The 21435-nt window shown below is 42.7% G+C and overlaps 1 protein-coding gene across 2 annotated transcripts; it reads left to right on the forward strand.

Moving 5' to 3' along the window:
* Positions 1–1137: 1137 nt before the first annotated feature.
* On the forward strand, positions 1138–20053 carry ubald1a (UBA-like domain containing 1a). 2 transcript variants are annotated; one of them, XM_063481534.1, is made up of 3 exons: positions 1167–1589; positions 2248–2307; positions 17637–20053. In XM_063481534.1, the coding sequence occupies exons 1-3, from the start codon at positions 1482–1484 to the stop codon at positions 17958–17960; spliced, it is 492 nt and encodes a 163-aa protein (XP_063337604.1). In that variant the 5' UTR covers positions 1167–1481; the 3' UTR covers positions 17961–20053. The 2 variants fall into 2 exon arrangements, with proteins under 2 accessions (XP_063337605.1, XP_063337604.1); XM_063481535.1 differs by lacking the exon at positions 2248–2307 and having other exon boundaries at positions 1138–1589.
* The last annotated feature ends 1382 nt before the right edge of the window (positions 20054–21435 follow it).

A 21435-nucleotide genomic window follows, 5' to 3' on the forward strand; every position in this document is an offset into this window, starting at 1 on the left:
CAGGGCTAACACATATACACAGACAACCATATGTACTCACATTAACTCTCTTTGGGCAATTTAGAGTTTCCAATTCTTTGGACTGTGAGAGGAAGCTGGGGAGAGAGCATGCAAACTCCACACAGAAAGACCCCGGCCTGATGATGGAATTGAACTCAGGACCTTCTTGCTGTGAGGCACCGTGCTGCCCTTACAGTTTACACTTACCCACAATTCCAAGCAGCGTGTGTGATATCAGAAAGCTCGTTTTACACACAGTCTGCACTAAAGCTGCTGTTTTAGAAGTATGCTGCCTTTGCACACTCTAATGCGCCCACGTAGTTGCTCTTCATTGCCTTTGACTTAAATGCTGAGCGCAAACCAGACGGGAGTGTTTCCAGTCATTTAATTGGCTCAGTGTAACTACCCTAATAATCTATTGTTTATTCATTGTCACAGAAACCAGGACTTGACTGCATTCTCACATTATTTCATATTAATTTCATTTGTTTAGAGATTTGAAATTATACCCTCATTATTGTGGTAATGTATAACTACTTAATCCACCACGTGGATTAAAAAAACAAAACAAAACACAGTGTCCTGTTTACTAAAAAAATGAAATGCTACCGATTAACTAACCTGTTGGCAAGTCCTTGGGCAAGTGAAAGGGAAAAAAGGGGGGATTTGCCCTGCAACCCATCAGTGTAAACAGAGACTGTTATTTCAACAAAGCAGAAATGAGGACGCGAAAGGCTGTAGTACCGCCGCAGTCCGCACTGATACGCTGCGGCACTGATATGACACACACACACACACAAAAACACACAAAAGTGAGAGGTAGTTTTGTGAGAAACTGCCCAGAGCAGACACGACGCTATTCACCCACGGCTGTCGGCTGTCCCTAATTTAACTCGGAGCGATGTAATTGGCGATGGTGGATTTGTTTACCATATTTGGCGAGGTAGCGACACAGCGAGCCTGGGAATTGGACGAGAGCGGCCGTCATTCACAAAAGCCTCGCCTTCTGGAGCTTTACAAACAAAGCGCGTGCTCACGGGATTTGTAGTCCAAAACAAACCCTTTCTGAGATTCCTGCGGTGGGAGGTTAACCTCCGTTCGTGGCGAATTTAACACTGTGGGTGTGCCGTGTTTTCAAACCTTTTTACAAATGTGAACTATTTTCGTTTAATGTGCGCGTAGGTGTCAAAATTAACCGGAAGCAGCCGGATAAACACACGCCGAAACAAGACCCTTCCCTTGCGGCATACAAGTCCCACCGGCGGTGCTCTCACGTGATTGGCTGCGTGCTTTTGTCAATCACGTCTTGTTCCTTCCACTACCGCTCCTACAGTAAATATTTGTGTTTGCTCAACCGGCTGTAATGGTGGACGACTGAGGCAGAGGGAACGGAATACAACTCGAGTGAAGAAAGAGGAAAAAACGGTCGAAAGTCTGCTTCAGAGCCAGCCGCCGCGAGTAGGACACGGGCTTCGTCGAAAATGGATGAACTCAAACATCAAGTCATGATTAACCAGTTCGTCCTGACGGCGGGTTGTGCGGCAGACCAAGCGAAGCAGCTTTTGCAAGCGGCACATTGGCAGTTCGAGGTAAAGGAGTGTGTGTGTGGGGGGGAGAGACAGAAAAGAAAATAAAGCTCGAGCGGCTTAACGTTAGCAGCCACACGGCTAATGTTTACGTCTCACCCACTGCTAGCTTTCATTTAAGCGTGTCTGCCTACCCTTACCCAAATTTATTTATTTTTTTATTTTTATGTCTTTTAAGCTTTTTAACACTAAACAAAGCGTTAGTGTTACCCCCCCCCCCCCCCTCTTTTTTATTGTGGCTACTTTCATGCTATAACTTTGGCTGTATTTAAAGTAGAGCTATCTGTGCTTTAGCTGAAGTAAATCCGTTGAGAGTACACAGTAACGCAGTACAGCTATCCAATTAGACCTCACTCTAGATTAAATACTATAATCCGATACATGACAGCAGTGAACAGGCGAGGCCAGAGTACTATTACGCAATAAAGATGACCGCCGTGTTGTATCGACTAGCCTACAAAGGACTACTTTGGTACATTATAGTCTAGTCTGCGCTCAGTCGGCCATAGATCAAGCTGTACTTTTATTTTTTCTCTTCACAGCACGCTCGTTGTATTGTGTCATAAAAACGCGCATTACAGCAGAAATTGCCCGGTAGCTGTGTTTCTTGCTTCTGGCTGCCAGTTAAAAAATGTCATTTGTTTTCTGTGTTTCGTTTTAGACTGCCCTCAGTGCCTTTTTTCAAGAAACAAATATTCCATATGGCCATCATCATCAAATGGTGAGTGTGAGGAGGATGAAGAGGAGGAGGGGGTTGATGACAATCTAGTTTTTCTAAATACATACCCTTCCTTCTTCTCTTTAGACACAGAATGTTGTTTAGGCTGGTGTTTCTTTAAGGCTACCTGCTCTGCTTGTTTTGGGTGGGATGGGGGCAGGGGAACAGCCCTTATAGGCCTAGAGATATGATGTTGTACTAACAATAACAAAGCACATGTCGGCCATGTTGTGAGCTTCCAGAAATAAACACACTAGCAGGCATGCAGCAGCTACACACACAAAGCAGAAGAGAGAGAGGAAGAGAGATTGTGTGTGTACACAAAGGAGGAAGAATGTTGAATGTTGGATTAAAAAAACACCTCATTTTTCATTGTATTAGCTGGGCTGCATAACGGAAGGAAGGGCCTCTGTTTCTGAGTAAGCGAGAAGAGAGAAAAAAACCTCTTTCCAGGAAGACAGCTGCCTCTCTCAAATAGACCCTCTTGCTGCTGCATTTGCCGTCAGTAATTCACCCGTTTTTGTCTCATTGCGTTGTAGCTGCTCCCCCCCTCCAACATAGTGCACGTTACGGGGGAGACGAATCAGAGCACAGTTAACAGGAAGGCGTTTGTGCTGTAGGAGACTCTGTATACACGCACGCACGCACCAAACACACACACACACACACACAGACACACACACACACACACACACACACAGGGGTTGAATATTATGAAACATGAGCAGTATTTGGGCTCTTTGCAGCAGTGCACTTTGGCAGCACACATGCCTTTGTTTTCAGCTGCATTGCATGGCAGCTGGAAGAGCCTGACGTAGACGTGAGAGTTTTGTTTTTATTTTATTTATTTTGGACAAAATTGTCCGCCATTATGTTTTCGCATTCTCTCAAAGTCATTAAATTGCTGATCGTTTTAGCCTCAAGTATATGGAGGAGGGATAAAAGAAAAAAAGAGGATTTGATTTATTTATTTTTTTATTGCATTGTGTTTTAGTGTGCGCTCGTGTGCATTTCTATGCTTTTGGGTGGTAAGTGTTCACACTGAGCGCAGTCTTTTTTCCTTTTTTTGTTTTTAAATAAATCAGCATTTTCGTAAGCGAGCACGGCAGCCCTCCTTTATCATCTGATCACTCAATAAGAGCATCTCAGGCTTCCATTTAGCTCATGAAATGTCTCACTTTAATTTGCGAGTAAACACTTTGCCAAGAGCTGCCCTGTGCTGTGTGCCAAACGGGAGCTGAACATGCTGCAGAGAGCGGATGAGGAAAGTCAGAATGCAGCTCACCTGTGTGTGTGTGTGTGTGTGTCTGTTGTGTTATTGTTATGGACGTGATCTTGCATAATCACTGGTTCACGTTCCTCTTTTTTTCCTTTTGCATATCTGTTTGCGCTCGCACACTTTTTTCATACACAGATTTGTATTTTGTGCATGCACAAGTGTGGGTGTTTTTGTGTGAGTCACAACAGTACTACAGCAGGGCAGCGTGTCCAACCTTCCTGCAGCTTATCGTGCCACAGCGTTCGTTGGTATACACACCTAATCCACTTTGCTCTCACTCCTAACTCCAGCACACACTCTCTCTGCCATGCTGTCTCTCTTCAGCCAGATTTGTGTTTTAAATACGGCCACATCGTTTTTTTTTGTGTCGCAATACAAGCTGAAGTCTTTAACCCACGCACAGGCATGGGTTTCTTGGCAGCAGAGCAACATTAGGACGCCACGTAGATCAGTTAGTTTACAGATGCCATTCGGTGAACTGATTTGTGCCATTGTGGGTTTTTGTTTGGGGTTTTTTTTTTTTTTTTTTGAGGGGGGTTAGAGTCCCAAAGATAATGTGTGAGCCAGAGTAAGGTTTGGCGAATCATGTTCCTATCTAAATTTGGCGTCCTGAAATTGAAATCACCTCAAGTTCAAAAGTGCTGTTGTTTAAGAACATGCGTATTATCTCTAAACAAAGTGCTGGCCGATAAGGATTTATAAGCTAGCTTGAGCCTGATTTGTGTTTATCTGCGCTTTGGTAATGAATCATTCGTGCGTTCTGTGTCAGAGGGTTATAGCCCATATCAAATAGTGGGGTTACTGGGTCCACTCACCAGTACAATCTTATGTAATGCTGTGAATGCTGGAGGAGTTAGCTAAAGCTCTTGTCATTATAATTTCCTTTTACTGACTCACAGGAGGGCCTGCGTGTTGGTGTATCATGTTAAAGAGCTGCAATTTCTGCAGAGACATGCATTTACCTCCCGTTTGTTTCTACATACGTTGCTGCATGACTCACAGAGTACACAACCACATGTGGATGCTATCTGCACCAGATTATCCATTCATTTTTGTGTTTTTGAATGAAGTCATCAAAGCTTGCACCTACTTCACATGGCCTAATCACAGCCCAATCTGCTCTGTGTTTTGTGTAACCTCCTCCCAGTCTACTCCCAGATTTCTCCTCCAAGCACACTCACACTGTACATACAAACACTGCCACCACATTACATTCCTGCAGGATGCAATGCTTGCAGTAACCCAAAATGGACCCTTTCACAGTGAACGTAGCAAGTGCTCCTGGTGCTCAGTCTGCACGGCTCACTACGTTGGCTTTTTACAGATCCAACACACAACAGTTCTAGAAATCATTCTGTATTTCCTGTTTTATAACCATCCTCTTTTCAGCAGCCCTACAACAACATATCGTTTCGTTTCATTCACACTTGGAACGTGTGTTTTCTGGGTTGTACGTCTGTTGCTGTGGGCTGTTTTGATGCTAATTCCTCATATCAAATATTATGCAAATTCTGTAGCACCTCTGCCCGTTTTGTTTTCATATGTATTTAAGAGCCGTTCTGAGTTTATTTTTCCAGGGATTTTATAAAAATTAATTGAAGGTTTAAAATTTTGAGCTATTTCTTATTTACTGTATAGTTTGTCCTGTTAAAAATCTGCCACATCAGCGGTCAGTAAATCCTCACCCTTTTCATTATCTTGTCTCATGACTGTAATTAACAGAAAATGATTGGTCATTTGTTTGAAAAAAAACAAGACAAAACAAATGATTTCATGGGAAAAATGTACATGAGCAAGTCTGCGAAAACCTCATCATCAATTCAGTCATCATGTTTTCTGATTAATGTTGTCTAGACGGTGTAACTCCCCGTCTCCATGTGGTTCTTTGTGTGTCTTTGTAGGGCAAACACTGATGCTGTGTGTTCACACTAGTATCACTGTTTTCCATGATTAATATTTCTCAATGTAGGGCATGCACAAACACACACACAGCCACAATAAAGTGAATGAATACTCATGTGACCACAGATGAGGAAGTAGCCCAACAGGATGACTTCCACATGTGACCCCCATCATGTGACTAAGCCCAGCGCAAACTAACTAAGCCACAGAGCCTGGTTTAAACGAGTATGTTTTTTGTCAGTCACTGCTGTTAAAGGAAGTCTACTGAGGTCCTATTGAATGAAGTCAGGGCTGTGGTGTTAAAAAGCATGCTGGCTTAGTAGGTCAGGATAAAAAAAAATGCTCCTCAGGAAATATTTCACCCTCCCTTTTCCCATTTGAACACATCTAAAGTCACGTCCTTTGTGACTGTCCCCTGTTCATGTCCTGTGGATCGAGCCTTGTCTCTTTCCGATTGTTTATGAGTGTAATGGTTAAATACAAACAGAAAGTAACCTTCAAAACATGATTTTAAAGGCCTTTGAATGATTCTGCTCCTAAGACCAACTCATCCTGGCCTACATACTGGCAACACAATGCAGTCCAAAACAATGTGCTATATAGTTTGAATGATCACATTTTTATTGTGCTCTGATTGCCTTTTGTTGCAAGCATCACGCGTGAGGTGGATGGAACCGATTTTATGAAGGGCAACGTTCAGCGCACACTGGCTGCGTGCAGTGATGTAGAAGAACAGTCTAGAGCACTGCTGGGCAGTGATAAAAGTAGGCGTGAGGTTGTTTAAAGGCTGTTTCCCAGCAATATGAACACTCAGCAGGAGAAAGGAGGAGGGTTTCGTGTGTGATTGTGTGTTTGAGGTGGGGTTTTTTTTTTTTTTTTGTAACTACAAACGGTGGGTTTTCGGTGTCCGGGTGTGGCTTTAAAAACAAGATTTTTTTCGAAATCCCAACTTTTCCTCATCCATGTAAGAGCTAATTCCTGAGAAGTGTGCGGTGTGCTCATGCAGAAGAGCAGAGGTATAATTACCTCCATAAATCACTGTGTGACAACATGGACGACTGTCTGCTCCCATTTCTCTCCCTCTCAGTATCTCAACCTGTATCCGTTCATCAGGAAAGGCTAACCAAAGTTAATCAAGGATGCTTGGACTGTTTCTTTAATGCCAGTGAGGAATGAATGAAAACGAGCAACGCTGGGTGTTTAGTTTTGGGCTGAAATGAGGAAATGGCATGGCAATGCCAGGTATTTGGGTGCAAGATACAATAACTGAGTTAACACAAAGCTGCTTTGTGTCTCCGTCACAATCAAAACAGGGTGTCCTCTGTCCTGTTACAGACATTACTTACAGAAGTGCATTAATTTTAAATCCAGTTTGTTTTCTCACAGCGTTTTGTGATGTCATGTGTTCATGCTATGTAATCCCATGGGTGTGCATGCATCAGTGTCTCAGATTGCAGAGTTAATCGTGTCTAGATCTGCTAATGTTGTTAACGCATGTGCATGCATCTGTGCCTGGATATCTGTGTGTGTGTGTGTGTGTGTGTGTGTGTGTGTGTGTGTGTGTGTGTGTGTGTGTGTGTGTGTGTGTGTGTGTGAGTGAGAGAGAGTGTGTGTCTCACATAGCCATGCCAAGCACCTAACCACATCAGAAGAGGCTTGGCCTGTGCTCTGCATGCTCCAGCATGTTGCCCTGCATGGTTCCAGGAGAACAACTTCCCAGAACCCTTACCACACACACACACAGACCCACAAACACACACACACACACACAAAGGCATGCATGCAGTTACACACACCCAAACACACAGGAACTTTGGCTCAAGGGACTCAGGGAATGGGAATCCATGTGCGATGGTTGTGAGGACCAGATGTGTTTATGAGCGGTCGAGTTAGATTGGGTTTCACTGTTCCTAAGAGTCACAGGGTACACTTATACATACATACACACACACATACATACACACACAGGAGTTAGACATATGGCTCAGAAAACACAAGCAGCACATAGCACCCTTGTGTGTTGAGTGAAGGCAGTGTTGCCACATTGTGTCTGCCCTGTTTTGCTCAGGTGGCTGCAGCACTGCAATCAGGCTGCGGTCAGCTGATTCTCAGCCGTGTATCGCTGGTACTTAGTCCTGCTATTCCAGCGCGGTTCTTTCCGGGCCATATTCATCCCTTTCCTGCTTTCCCGACTCGCATTCCTGACCTTTAACTCATCACCAGTCTCTGTTTGATCTCTTTTGCTGGCTAGCAGTCTTGGATTTAATTGAAAAGTTAACAAATTTTGATGATAATTGATTGGCAATAATTTAATGCATTATTTTTTTTAGGATAAAACAGATTGGTAGTATTGTGAACAGGGATTTTGGATGGAAGATACTCTTTGCGTTTTGTATGGAGCCAACACTTTGAACATTTGAACATTGAGCATTTTTTTTGTGTCTTAATATGTACAAAAGCTTTTAACTTCAACATACTGACAGTGTCTTTTTTACACTTGTAGTTGGCGTTATTGGTTTGCATCGATACTGATAACAAAGATCTGATATGTGTGTGTTTTTGAGGTAAAACAAAAGCTAATTGTGATGTATCTGAGTATGCACAGCTTTAAGAAGGGTGTCTTTTAGGCAGGCTGAATCCGAGTGCACCTGTGATTGGTTCTCTGCCACGATGACCTTTGGCCTAATTGTTTCCTTGCCAAACTCCTTTTTCTAGATATGAGTGCCACTGAACACCTATTGTTAGCCTGTTGTGAGGGGCACAGTGTGTGTAGCTGGTCACACTCCCAGTTCTCCCGTATTTGTAGTTCTGTTGTTGTTATCTGACTTTCATTGCTTCTCACTTCTTTGTTTCTCTTTCTCATTCTCCTTCCTTATTTAACAGCGTCATAACACATGCACACCAAAACAGAACATCCGAGCTAATGATCAACGGAATTTCTCTGGAGCACATTCCAGACAGAGCTCTGTGCGAGTGTGTGTACAATATTAGCTCACATGCATATGTTCAAAGAGTCAGCAGGACTCAGCTGCTAGAAACTGAGGGGAGGCGATGGTCACTTGAAACGTTCAGCGGCACCTGTTTTGCTTCCTTTATTTAGTTCAGCAAAAAAAAACGGCCAGATCTGACGTCCAGCCACTCCCAGAAACCCCAACTGTCACCTCATTGTTGGTAAGCTGTGCGCTGGGATGATAAAACACAGAGAGAAGCTGCCCCGTCTGGTTTAGTTTGCTGCGATAGTGTCGATATGATGTCAGACCTCGAATACTAAAAGAATCTACAGTTTCTTTGAGTTTGGAGAGGATGTTAGCAAACGGATGAATGGAAATCCAGTTGTTTAGAGTTTCTCCACTACGTGCAAGCGATACCTGAAGTCCGAGCATGCTTTGAGAAGCATTTGCAGGAGTACTATAAATGTGTCAGGTGTGACAAGCAAACAGTTTTTGTGCTATTCTTGGTTTCATAAGACTATTGTTTCTAAATGGTCACATCCTCTGTTTAAACAGGCAGCCTGCATGTTTGTTAAATAGCAGTTTTAATCACACGGCTTTTCAGTTAACATAAAATCCTCATTAGCATTTCTACAAACATGAACAAAGCAGTTATTTTATATTTACTGATTTAGCATCAGAACCAGAAGAAGCTGATTTCAAAATGAAATGCCCATTTATTCATTTTTCTTCTTCATAATAACTGCACTGGGACCTAACTACAGAGCTGCAGCTTCCAAACAAAAAACAGTAATGGCTCACACATAAGAACACTCCCTATTTAAACATTTAAAAGGCAGGCAGGCAGAATCATGTACTCTTAATGCAGCAATGGGCTATTCAGCATTTTCTGCTTTTTTCTGTCTGCCCTCCTTTCCATTTTGTTTCAGCTTTGTCTTGCCACAGCTCCTCCTGCTGCCATTAGCCTTTTAGCCATTTCTTCCTCTTTATAATTTCTCTTCTTTGTGGTCCACAAATGGGGAAGATTTATGTTGATCCATCTGTTTGTGTTTATGGTTTGCAATGTCAAATTACAAGTAAATCTGGTGTCGAACATCAGTAATTAAATGAACTTAAAAACAGTGATTTTATTTTTTTTTATTTTTTGCTGTTGTTTTTTTTTTTGTTTTAAATTGGACATACTTTTGTTAAACTGTCATCATGTTGAGGTTACCCCGTGTTTTAAAAGCATGCTATAGTCAACACTAATTCCAGCTCCCAGTCTCCACACTCTGCCAGCAGTTTAATAAATTAAGGAGGCATTTCGTGTCATGTTGTTGTTCTTGGCTTTCAAGTTATAAATACTTCATGTCAGAGATTAATATCCATCCTCTTTTGCAGTAGTGTGCGAGGTCTCTCACACTGCTGCAGTGTTCCTCACGAATGGACACAGATCTGCGTAGTTTAAAGCGGCATTTTTTTCCTTACAAGTCCAAACAAACACAATACAATTAAAGCGAATGTTTCACAAAGCATACACACTTCTCCAAACTTGTGTAATGTAAATAAACCTAAGACTAGTCCTGACCTGGTGTTGCTGGGAATCGCACATCTTCCCACACATCCAGCGCCTTAGAGCACTCATGCACATCCTGCTGTTTTCTTTTCTGCAGATCCAGAAGAGCCCATTTAAGATCTGTAACTGGAAGCTGTGAAACAGTTGAATTAAGGCTAAGCACCTTTTTTATAATGGCATTGTTTGAAGACAAACAGCCAAACCCATGAACCCTGAATAAGATGCTCCTAAACATGAGTCTGATAGGAGCATGCAGGAATAGCCTGTCGTAAGGAAAAGAATGCCAAAACGATCCAAGGAATCCTACACAAGTGTTTGGGATCATTTGTAAAGGAAGTTAAATTTAGCGTACCTTTGTGTCAATGTTTGTAGATATATTTTGACTCGGTGTTTCCTAAAGATTAGCTGCTATTACAGTACAGCATGCAGACATGCATGTGTGCATTGTTAAACGAATTGATAAGCAATACAGTTTAAGGTGCTCCTCTGCAAGTTTAAGCCAAAAAACTTGGTAACAGCTAAATTACACTTTAGTGGAGTCAGCTGTCTCTCCATTGAGTGTCTCAGCATGCAGATGAACTCCACCATCTTAGACTGTAGCTGGAGATGGAAGTCCTTGTGCTGTTTTCCTTGGTGCAGCCACACATGAACCAGTGCTACACCGCCTTTCAGCTCAGTGTGGCTTGCAAAAAGAGACTCGCTGGAGATCGAGTCTCCAGTCTACCCTAGTGCCCCCTCCCACTCCCAGGAGTCATTACAAGTAGATGTCTGAATCACTTAATTTGACTTCTTTTCATGCTACAAAGGAGCAGTGACTCCACTTCAAGCTAACTTCAACTGTCTGAGCTTCTCACCCTTTCAGAGGGTACAGTTTAGGCTGTGCCATAGGAATCATAATCCACTTCATTGCCCTCATTAAGATAAGGTTGAGGGCTATTTTGAAAGCTGACAGACTTGACATGATATAACATTTTTTGACTATGAAACTGAACACTTGCTGTAAGTATTAATGTGTAACAGATACATTCATCAATCCTAATTATCTAAAAATGTAAGAAGTTATCTGAAACAAAAAGCTGATTTTAAAAACTCATTTTTGGACGTGATGCACTCAGAAGTAATTTGTTTTTAGGGTAGAACTGTGCGTTCACATATATACGGCAAAGAGTATTTGAGCAGAGAGGATTTGCACGTCAGCTCTCACTATTCGTGTCTCTCAGATCTCACAGCTGAGTTTGCTGCGAGAGCTGACATAGAATGCGTGAAGTGTATGCAACAGGTCGTAGACAGAAGGGAGACGGGAAGAAGGAAGTGAGAGAAAAAGAGGTGAGAGAAAACGGATATGTCATAGGCTTACACTAATATTCACTTCAGTGGAAAACGATGGAGAAAAAGAAACTAGGATTACATGTCATGTGTTGCTGTCGGGCGGTGTGTTTGCGCAGGCTTTAATTTGGTTTCTTCCATGTTTAAATGTCTCTGTACGTGTATGTTCATGTTTGAATGAAATAGACGAGTATTATTTGCTGTACATGAATATGAGACATTGTCTCATCAAAGGAGTGTTTGTTTGCCTCGGTTAGATTAATGGAAACAAACGGATGACGTTTCATCCGTTGCAGAATTTGGCTTAAAATCAGTCAGCTGGGCGGAAAAATCCAGAGAGGCTGAAAAGGGGCTCTGTGTGTTTGTGTAAGTGTAAAAGGTTAATGTTACATGGAGGTGGTCGGTTAGGGTCGCCACTTGCAAAATGTAACCAGACCCTGAGCACAGCTTTGAAACAGGATAAGCATGTCCTAGCTTTCAGCCTGCCTGCATGGCACTCAGACACACGCACACACTTGATATTTCTGAGGAATGTCTTTGGTTAGACTGGAAATAACTTCAGCTCATCTGTGTTTGTGGACACACACATACACAAAATGAGGAGGTTTACGTAGCTCCAGCGCAGGCTCAGCCCAGGCGTCTTTCGAGCGGTCGCTGCCAGTAAGCCATACGTTTCTCCTCAAACAGTCTTGAAGAGAGCGAGAGTGGACGAGGCTGGGCTGCTGTGACCACAGAGTCTGCCTCAGTCCCGTCCCTTCAACGGGAGATCTGTACTGCTTCCTCATAACAACCGTCCCCATGGCAACCTCTTTCTGTTGGCTCTGTTTTGAACACAAACGGCTTCTCGCTGTCTGTTATTCCTCCCCATCTCTCCATCTGTATATCTGCTACCAATAGCCAGACCTCTGTGCTGTAGCACTTCTTATGCTGCTACTTTCACTTATACACACAGTCTGCTGTCTTGAAGGTTGTCGCTTTAATGCAGCAGTAACATGTGCTTCTGTTTCGAAACATTGGCTGTGTGAACAGATTCGACTTGCAGGAATATAAGCTAGTATTTTACTCTTTTTATTTTGGGTTACTGATTTTTTCCCCCTAGCTTGTTAACCCATTCAAGTAGTTTCACTTATCTTAGCAAGTTTACCTCACAGAACTAAGTATCTCATATTCTTAGATATCAAATAAGTATTACTATCCCTAACTGAGCCATTCGAACACTTTCATGATTCCCATCCTACTTAAATGTGCATGACACAACTGCAAACCTCCCATGCAGACACATTTTATGTCAACATGTGTATGACAACACGCACCCCCTGTGCGGTCTCACTTAAATGTTAAATTGTTGTACAATGACTGTTGCCTGAAAAGCACAAGAGCAACTGTGCAAGCTGTTTGCACATGTGCAAGCAGCTCCTTCACAAAGAAAAGACACTTTCAGCCGCTCCCTTATTTTCCAAGGGGTTAGCGCAAGAACTGATCCACACATTTGATTTGGCACTGGATGCCCTTTATGATGGAACGCTCCTGTTTATCCGGGCTTGGAACCGGCATTGGGAGTACACTGGGTTGTGTTTCGTCACAGTTTCAAACCAGGGATTTTTTTTTTTTAATGTCAGGTGACTGTGTTAACCTGTGCAGTTATACTTGTGTCTCATCTTAATTAACTTTCATTTTAATCATCACCAAGAAATGCAAAGAAATGCATGGATAGACTCACAAAATATAAATTATAAGATTTTATTTACCATTACCTTATTATCTGCCACCTTTGCTGTTGTGGAACTTACCAAGATATTTCATTCATCCATAGATAGGGGTTGTTTTTTAGTTTAGTTTAGTTTATTGTCTCTCTAAGAAGAGAAAAACAGTTATTTGATTCAGTTTAGTTTTATTTATATACTGCCAAACCGCAACAACAATCACCTATCACAAGATATTTAGGTTTGTAAGTTAAGACCCTACAATAACACAGAGAAAGTCCAACAATCAGATGACTCCATTGCATTTGGCAACAATGAGAAGGAAAAAATTCCATTTAATGGGATCTCTGCAGATGTATGTCATATGAGCCACAGGTCAAAAGGCCTAAAAGGTTGTATAGATCACTTTATAACCATATTCATGGAAATCAGAGGTGTATGGATTTTTTTTTAGTTACATTTATTCACCTTCTGTTGCATTTTTAACTTAGGATATGCTTACTTAAGTGTGTGCCCGTTGCTTGTTCAAGGACCAGCTGGATTTGAACCCTGGCCTGAAGACTCCAGTCTCAGCAGGTCTTGCAGTGTTAGTCTGTCCTTGAGTTAATCTTCTACTTAATACACATGAAGAGAAAACACACATTAACCTGTTGCCTCAGTACGCTTCACCCAAGCCATTCCTTTAATCTCTGTAGGATGCGTGAGAGTTTACCTCTGCAGGTGGCAGGTCTGATGTTTTCTTTTTTCTCCCCGCTCTAATACTCTACACATAAAGCATAACACTTGTTGTCTGGAGACAAAACAAAGCCTAGCTGTGCTAATATCATGTGGTATATCCCAAATTTGGTATGGAAGACTTCTGCGTGTGTATATAGATGGGTGATTGTGTGTTCCACTGTAGCAGTAGTGACACTGACAGGTCTGGGCGCTGCTGAAGCTTTTGTCAGTGTGAAGGTGTTTAATAATTCGTCAGATCCAAACTGAGACATCCTGGGAGAGAAGACAGCTGCTGTGATTTTGAAGCAGATCCCCATGCCTGTGGGTCGATATCGTCTATGTCCCCGGCTCTGTCCAAGGTCTTCTGCAAGGACGACTCGCGATGTTTGAGGCTTTCTGTTTAAAGCTGGTGAAATGTATTGTCGCATTGCTAACTGCAGGTGTATATTTGTACCTGCTTATGTGTGTGTTTATGGATGAGTGAGTCAGTTGCAAAGGTCTCAGCAGACAAGCGCAAAGGTCATGTGTCAGCATTTTATTCCTCATTTTTCATTCCTGAGAAGAAGGAAAAGGAGGCATTGTTTTTTACCTGAGTTCACACGCTCACCGTGAGGCTTAAGAAATCCCGGCAGCACAGGAAGGATCACAGAGGTCACTTCAGCATTCCAGGGTGTCTCTTTACTGCAGGAAGCGGCCTCAGAGACATGAGCCAGCGTTTCCTGTCGGCACAGTGGACGCGCTCACCTTTCATAACGGTTTGCCTCTCAGAGAACCTCATGCTCAGGTTGGCCCGGCCCGTCCCGGCCTGGAACTGCACGTTCGCAGGACTAACCTGCAAGCCACAGCACTTTTAGGGGGCAAGGTGGTTTGATTACAGTCCCAAGGGGAATAATGGTGTTCCTGTCACTGTTTTCTTTTACTTTTCCCTATGATGGCTGTTTGTGTGCCAAGACTATGTGTCACAGTCTGCACATCCTGGGTGGTGGAGCTCAGGGCTGATTAGATACCACAAGTTGCCCTGAGTTCTGGTCATCTGCAAGGAAAACATTTTTTTCCCCCACCTTTGTCTTGTTAGCGTTTTTGTTTTGTCGGATATCCATGTGTCACTGCAGCTGTTATTCCTCATAGCTGATTCATGGAGCCTGTGACTCTACATTCTGGGAAACTTCTAAAACAACTTCCAGTTAAATATGAAAAAGCCAAAAGTGTTGGATATTTTGTTTAAGTGTTAAGGGGGGAAAAAAGGCTTGGAGGATGTTTATGGGAAAATTGGAAGTTTGTATTCAAAGTTCCAGTAACACCGTGAAGAATGAAAAAGGGAACGAAAGATGTTTTTATAAAGCTGGTTAATTTGAAGAATGGTCAGTTCCTAGCATATATCAAACAGTAATTTTCCTCGAGATGCCCATCCCAGCTCAGTCATACTTAAATAAATTCGGTGTTATATAACGCCGCTCCTCTGTGTTGCCAAGCTGTTTTCTTCCATTGTTCAGGCACGATGATTTAGGGTTATTTAGTCAAGCAGATGCTCGCCCTGCCCTCCCAGCCCTGGCTCTTATTTTTAGGTGGCGACGCTCCTGCCTAAACAGGGCTCCACCTCTGCTTCTCCCGAGGAACAGTAGGTTGTTGTTTTTCCGGTCATAAACTGAGGCTGGGACATTGAGGAGGAAGCAGGTCATGAAGCAGTACGCGAGAAGCTGCGTTAGCGAGGATGATAAAGGCTTTCTATTTTTGATCTGCCAAACATGTTGTTTACATGGCCTGGTAACTGCAAGCTGGTTGGCACATGGGTGTAGTGTGTGTGTGAGTGTGCGCACACTCTGGGTGGCCACTGAAACAGCTCTTGTGGCAATAAAACAATAACAGTGCTGGCACAGAGGAGGGTCAGAGCTCAGGAGTATAATAAAGTCAGGGAGACTGTGTGTTTCTTTTATATAAAGGTATATTGGTAGCAAACCGTTTTTATTAGCACCTGTAAATGCTTTTACAGGTTCAAGTGGGGTATTTAAGTAAAACTTTTAAGACATTAACAATAACTAAAAAAGTCTCCTAGTTATATGCACGCTGATAACTCTAGTCTACGGCGATTATGGATACTTTGATTTTTATTTTCCTGATTTTTCAGAGAATAGGGTCGCCATGATTACTGTGATTACTAAGCTCTGACTTTTTTCCCACCTGTTGAGTCTGTGTGACATCAGATAGAGAAGATATTCTTAAAATGGTCTTCTCAGACACACACTCTGATCACAGTAACCCCTCCAATCTACTGTTTAAACCTTTAGTTTGTGAGGGGCAACCTATCAGAAGCAAGTTGCCATAAAGGGAAATGGAGATTGTTCTTTTCAGACAGCGGAAGAACTGAAAGGCCTGCACTGGGGCCTGGTATAAGATGAATAACGATAATTTTGAACTGTGAATCATGAAGTAATAAACACTTGGAGCTCAAAATGAGAACATCATGTGCACTTGTATGCTTTTTTGTATGTGTTCACAAAGCAAGATCAGCAACCTAACCAAGTTTATTTGGTCTGCTAAATCAAATTGGAGGCCATTCTAGAGATGAAACAGGAAGTGGACCTAAACAGCAGGCCGTTATGTTATCATTAGGACCCTCGGCAGGAAGCAGCGGGTGGCTGGGATTCCCCTAAATTCCCTTTCAGTTATATAAAACAGTCTGCCTCTCTTGGAGGAATAACTGCCTTTAAGCGCTGTTAAAGGCCACTTCTTATGTACATTTATGGAATAGGGCTTATTTATTTATTTTTTTTAAACTATAACTGGCATGTGCAGCTACATTTTTCTGCACCACAGCTGCACTGGTGTACAGTGAACTGGGTACACGAGTTCAGTTCAGTTATAATATAAAAGGGAAAGCCCCTCTCTGGCCCTCCTTTGGCAGAGTTTTGTAGAAGAAATCATTAGACACTTGTGGAAACACTGGAAGTAGTGTTAATAAAACACAAGTTATAGTGTCACAACTCAAATTGTGTCACTCTCTCAGCAAACTGCAGTTTGTTTGTTTTTTTTGTTCTTTACTATATTCAGTCATTAAGTGTAGAACATTAGAAAGTAGTGATGTTGTGTTTTCAAGCTAGCATGATTCAAAGAAAAGAAGCACAGATTTACACGTGAGAGGTTGGAGTGGTGCTTTCTCTGGCTGTTGCCTTGAAATAATCAAAACTGTTAACTAACAGTATTAAAATAATATATTATCTGCTGTTTAACTGAATGATTTATTAACTTTTTATGTCTGCTACTAATGCCAGGACAGTTTGTCCTTGCTTGCAGTTGGTTATACGTTATTATACAGTTTTGCAGTATGAGAGGGTGATAAAGCAATGTTGAAATTCTCCTGCAATTCAGTTACTGATGCACTGGAACCCAATTTGAAAAATCATAAAACCAGAAGGCACAATGTGACGTTACTGATGACTTCTGGTTTTTTTGTGTGTGACGCCAATCAAATGAATGCCACGTTTACTGATTTGCAGTAAATGCAGAGGAACTGAGAGCTGGGAAATAAGTGACTGCGCAAGAAATAAATGGAGATATTAAAGTTCAGTAACAGTGAAAATTCACATATAAACTGACACCACAGTGCAGAGACTACATATATCATTCCTGCTTTAGCCTTTTAGTGATAATGTTTTTCTATGTCAGTTACACAGATAACATGATGTCTCACAGATTATTGTGCTGCAGTGCAGTGTGATTTTTATTATTTTTTTTCTAACCCTTATAAATAAAAATAGTTTGCTGCCTCACCCCCATCCAGTTGGTTTCTGCCTGAAATGTCATTTATTAATAAACCACAACAGCTCAGTGAGGATGTGTGTACTCCTGTTTTGGACTCCTGCATTGATTGTTGTTGTGTTTTTTTCCCTCTTCATCCTCAGATGTGCACCCCAGCCAACACACCAGCGACGCCCCCCAACTTCCCTGACGCGTTGACTATGTTCTCCCGGCTGAAGGCCTCCGAGAGCTTCAACAGCGGCAGTGGCGGAAGCCCCATGGCCGCCGCCATGGCCACCTCACCTCCACCCCACCAGGTTGGCGGCTGGGGGGTCTCATCAAATGTACCTAATGTGCCGCAGCCTCCACAGGGACTCTGGACTCAGGGGCAGCCCCCCACACAGCCCTGCCCAGCCTGGCCGACGGGAGTGAACCCGCATACGGGCGCAGAGCAGAAGGCTAGTGTAGCAATGGAGGCAGAGAGATGAAGGCCGCATGGGACTGAAGAGCCCGCCCCCCCACACTCCCATGTTGGAGAGGGAGAGGGGAGGGAAACGGGAAATGAATGTGGGAAGCGTGTTTGGAGGAGGGGGAAGGGGGGGAGGGGGGTAAATGGCTAGAAGTGGGTTTGGGATTTCCCCCCACCTCCCAAAAAACAAAACAAAACAAAAAAAAACTGATGATATTGAAAGAGACAGATTCTACGCAAACCAAGAAAAACTCAACGTGGACAATTTGAAGAGGAGAAAACCAATGCAAACGTCAATACAGAGAAAAAAGAATAAAAAAGATACGCACACATAGTAATAAGAGAGCAACTGAGATCTTTGTTAGTTTTTCCTAAGTAAATGCATAGATAAAAGAAATATTATTGAACTAAAAAACGAGAAATGAAAAAAAAATCGTCACGCCCAAGGAATCTATGTGCAGTTCAAGGACATTCGAGGCAGCAAACATCAGTTTTTCATTTAGTTTCTTCTTCTTTTTTTAATCTTTTCTGCCGGTGTTTTTCAGCCACTGGTGTTTGTGTTTCCGCAACAGTCTTTGCTGCATGAGGAGACGGGAACGTGCGATGCAGTTGTTTTTTTTTGTTTGTTTTTTTTAGATTGACTCAGAAACCATCACGCACTTGAGTGTGAGCGTGGACGCATGTGAGCAGATGTTCAGTTTGTAATCAGAAATGTACACACACACACACACACTTTAGGCTTTTAGAGGAAACACCTCCATACTATCATCCCCATCGTGAAAGGTGGGACTTTTCTTACCTCACCTGGTGGTCACCTGACTTCTTTCAGCCAATCAGGGATTCTTCTTAAACCAACTGTTGCCACCGCTGCCGCAGGACATGTTTTTAAAAGGTTTTCTTCTTAAAGGCAGCAGCCGCTCTGGTTTATGCTCACTGATCCTCGCTACAATGGCTTTTCCAGACACAGATTTAAGACCTGGACTCAGACGCCCAACTGTCCACTGTATACATTTGTTTTGTTTTGGGGTTTTTCCCTTTTTTTCCTGGAGATTCTGGTTAGTACAAAAGAAAAAAAAATCATTGTTTAATATCGTTTCTAATGCTGATTGTTATGTTTTGTTAATGGGTAAAGGGAGAGGTGGCTTTGGAAATGGGTGGGATTTCAGGTAGATTTTTTTTTTCTTTTTTGGGGGAGGGGGGTTGAATCAAATGCAGCTAAAATGGCTACAGATTTAAAACAAGCACCCACACACACATGACTACTCCATCTTTGTAAACCGAATTGCCACTTTGCATGATGTGTTCATAATGTGTAACATCTTTTGTAGCAAACATACATGAGGTTGAGACACGTTTCGGGGAGAGGGGTGGACGGAAAGGTGACGGTGGGATTCCCAAAGGTAACTGAAATGCAATAGATGTCTTGCTGTAAAGGCAGAATTGGACAAAGGGGTCTTAGATGCGAGGAGGAAAACGAAATGGGTGTGAGACAGCGTCAGGAAGCCCACCACGGGCAATATGGGGACACTACAGACTACTTTGAGATATACAGTATATATAAATATATATACATACCCTCAGATACTGTACTGTGGAGGGGTTTTTACAACATTTAGGTTTCTAGTTTTGACCAGTTTCGGTCCATTGATACTGCTGAGGGGGACACTTCAGGGATCACCCTGATATACGGCAATATTTTAAATGCAGGGTCTGCCCCTTTCTTTTTTTTTTTTTAGTTCGGATTATTTTTTACATTCATTAAAGATAAGTAAGAAGAAATATTTTGAATAGCTGAGGGACTTGTGTTTTTAAAGGCTAAAAAAAACTCATTTGGAAAATAATGGCTATAATAATGAAAAAAAAAAAGTAACCAACTTCCTTTTTTTTTCGTAGACTAAACCAATGTTTAAGTTCATCCTTTCTCCATGCTTCATACTTTATTTGGTAATATCAGAGCGTTTCTGGGTGGGCCTGTTCCTAAATGGTTTCTCATGTATGTTCCCCCCCTGCCCCTTGTATGACTGTATGAGACCATTCCCACAATATTTGTGGACTACCTGATAATTAACTTATCATTTTTGTGAACCTAAATAAATATTGTATGTCAACCTATTTGGGATGGTTTACTTTTGTGTGCAAGGATTGGCATGAAAGCTGGGAAAATGGACCTGAGGCCTGTTAAATATTCAACATAACCAGGATATCTGGATTTACTTAGCCTGATCGCTGATGTTAGGCTAAGCGGTCAGAGGAAGCTGGACGTCAACTCAGTAAGTTAACCCAGGGTTTCCAGTGTGTGTTGCTTTTTTTTTTTTTTTTTTTTTTTTTTTTTTTTAAACCTGTCCCGTTTGGTTCTTTTGCCATCAGAATTATTGTCTAAAGGCGAAGAAAGATGCCCAACGGATTTACTTTACCAAATGGACCATCCCAGCCTTGCCGTAATGGTCCATTTGATTTACCTTTTATTGTTTATTTTATTTTATTTTTTTTTTTTTTACTTGCTAGATACGGGACAGGGGAAAAGAAAAGGGAGAAAGAAAGAGGGGGGAAAAAACAAAACAAAACAAAAAAAAAAACAGCGGAGAAGAGGGACGGGGATAAAGGGCAAAAAACAAAAACCAACAAAATAAGCAGACAAAAAAATACATATATCGATCACCTGGATCACCTGTTGAGAAAGAAAAAAGAAAACAAGCAGAAGAAAACGAGAGTAATAGAATAAACAACATCACAATGATATATGGGAATATAACACTAAATACTTAATATTAAACCTTATTGTGCAGCACGTAAGATCGACAGCGCACAGTGTGCTTTGAGGTAGGAGCCAAAAAGGGTGTAGTTTGTGTGTGTGATCACCTGTGTGTACACCTGTGAGCATGAGCGCGCTTGCATTTAAAAGGTTCCTTAATGTAATGATCTGCTAGAGGGTGTGGGGGGCCACAGTCCCATCCTCCAGGGCATGAAGCAGGTATGGAGGAGATCAAAACTCCAGACATCCAGAGGCCCCCAGAACACAAGAGACCAAGGAAGACCAACAGAGGGGCAGCCGCGCCACTGTCCCAGAAAGAGCTGAGGAGAGTCCCAGATGAGGGATCACTCAGCAGCCGCGGAGCAGAAGCCAGGGGGGGTTGCAGTGACGTGCCCGTGAGCTCCGCCGGCAGCCAGCTGTGCCTGAGTGACCGAGCCCCAGGCCGAGAGGCCGAGGGCACCCCACCCCCGAAGTGGCCCGAGCGAGCCCCAGGTTCCAGGCCCCGATAAGCAGCCACCAAGGAGTGAGCCGGTGTGTACCCGGACGCCCACCCCCGGACACAAAGAACCACCAACGCATCGATGTCTGAGGGCGTCTGCCACTGGCAGGGGAAGTGGTGGGGGGAGATAGGCCTCCAAACCTTGGAGGGCCTGAGATGTCCCCAGAGAGGTGGCGTCTGATACCCAACATGACATATAGACACAGACATACAGGCACACTCAAATACAAACATCCATTCCCA

The sequence above is a fragment of the Pelmatolapia mariae genome, linkage group LG8, assembly GCF_036321145.2.
Source record: "Pelmatolapia mariae isolate MD_Pm_ZW linkage group LG8, Pm_UMD_F_2, whole genome shotgun sequence".
Taxonomy (NCBI): Eukaryota; Metazoa; Chordata; class Actinopteri; order Cichliformes; family Cichlidae; genus Pelmatolapia; species Pelmatolapia mariae.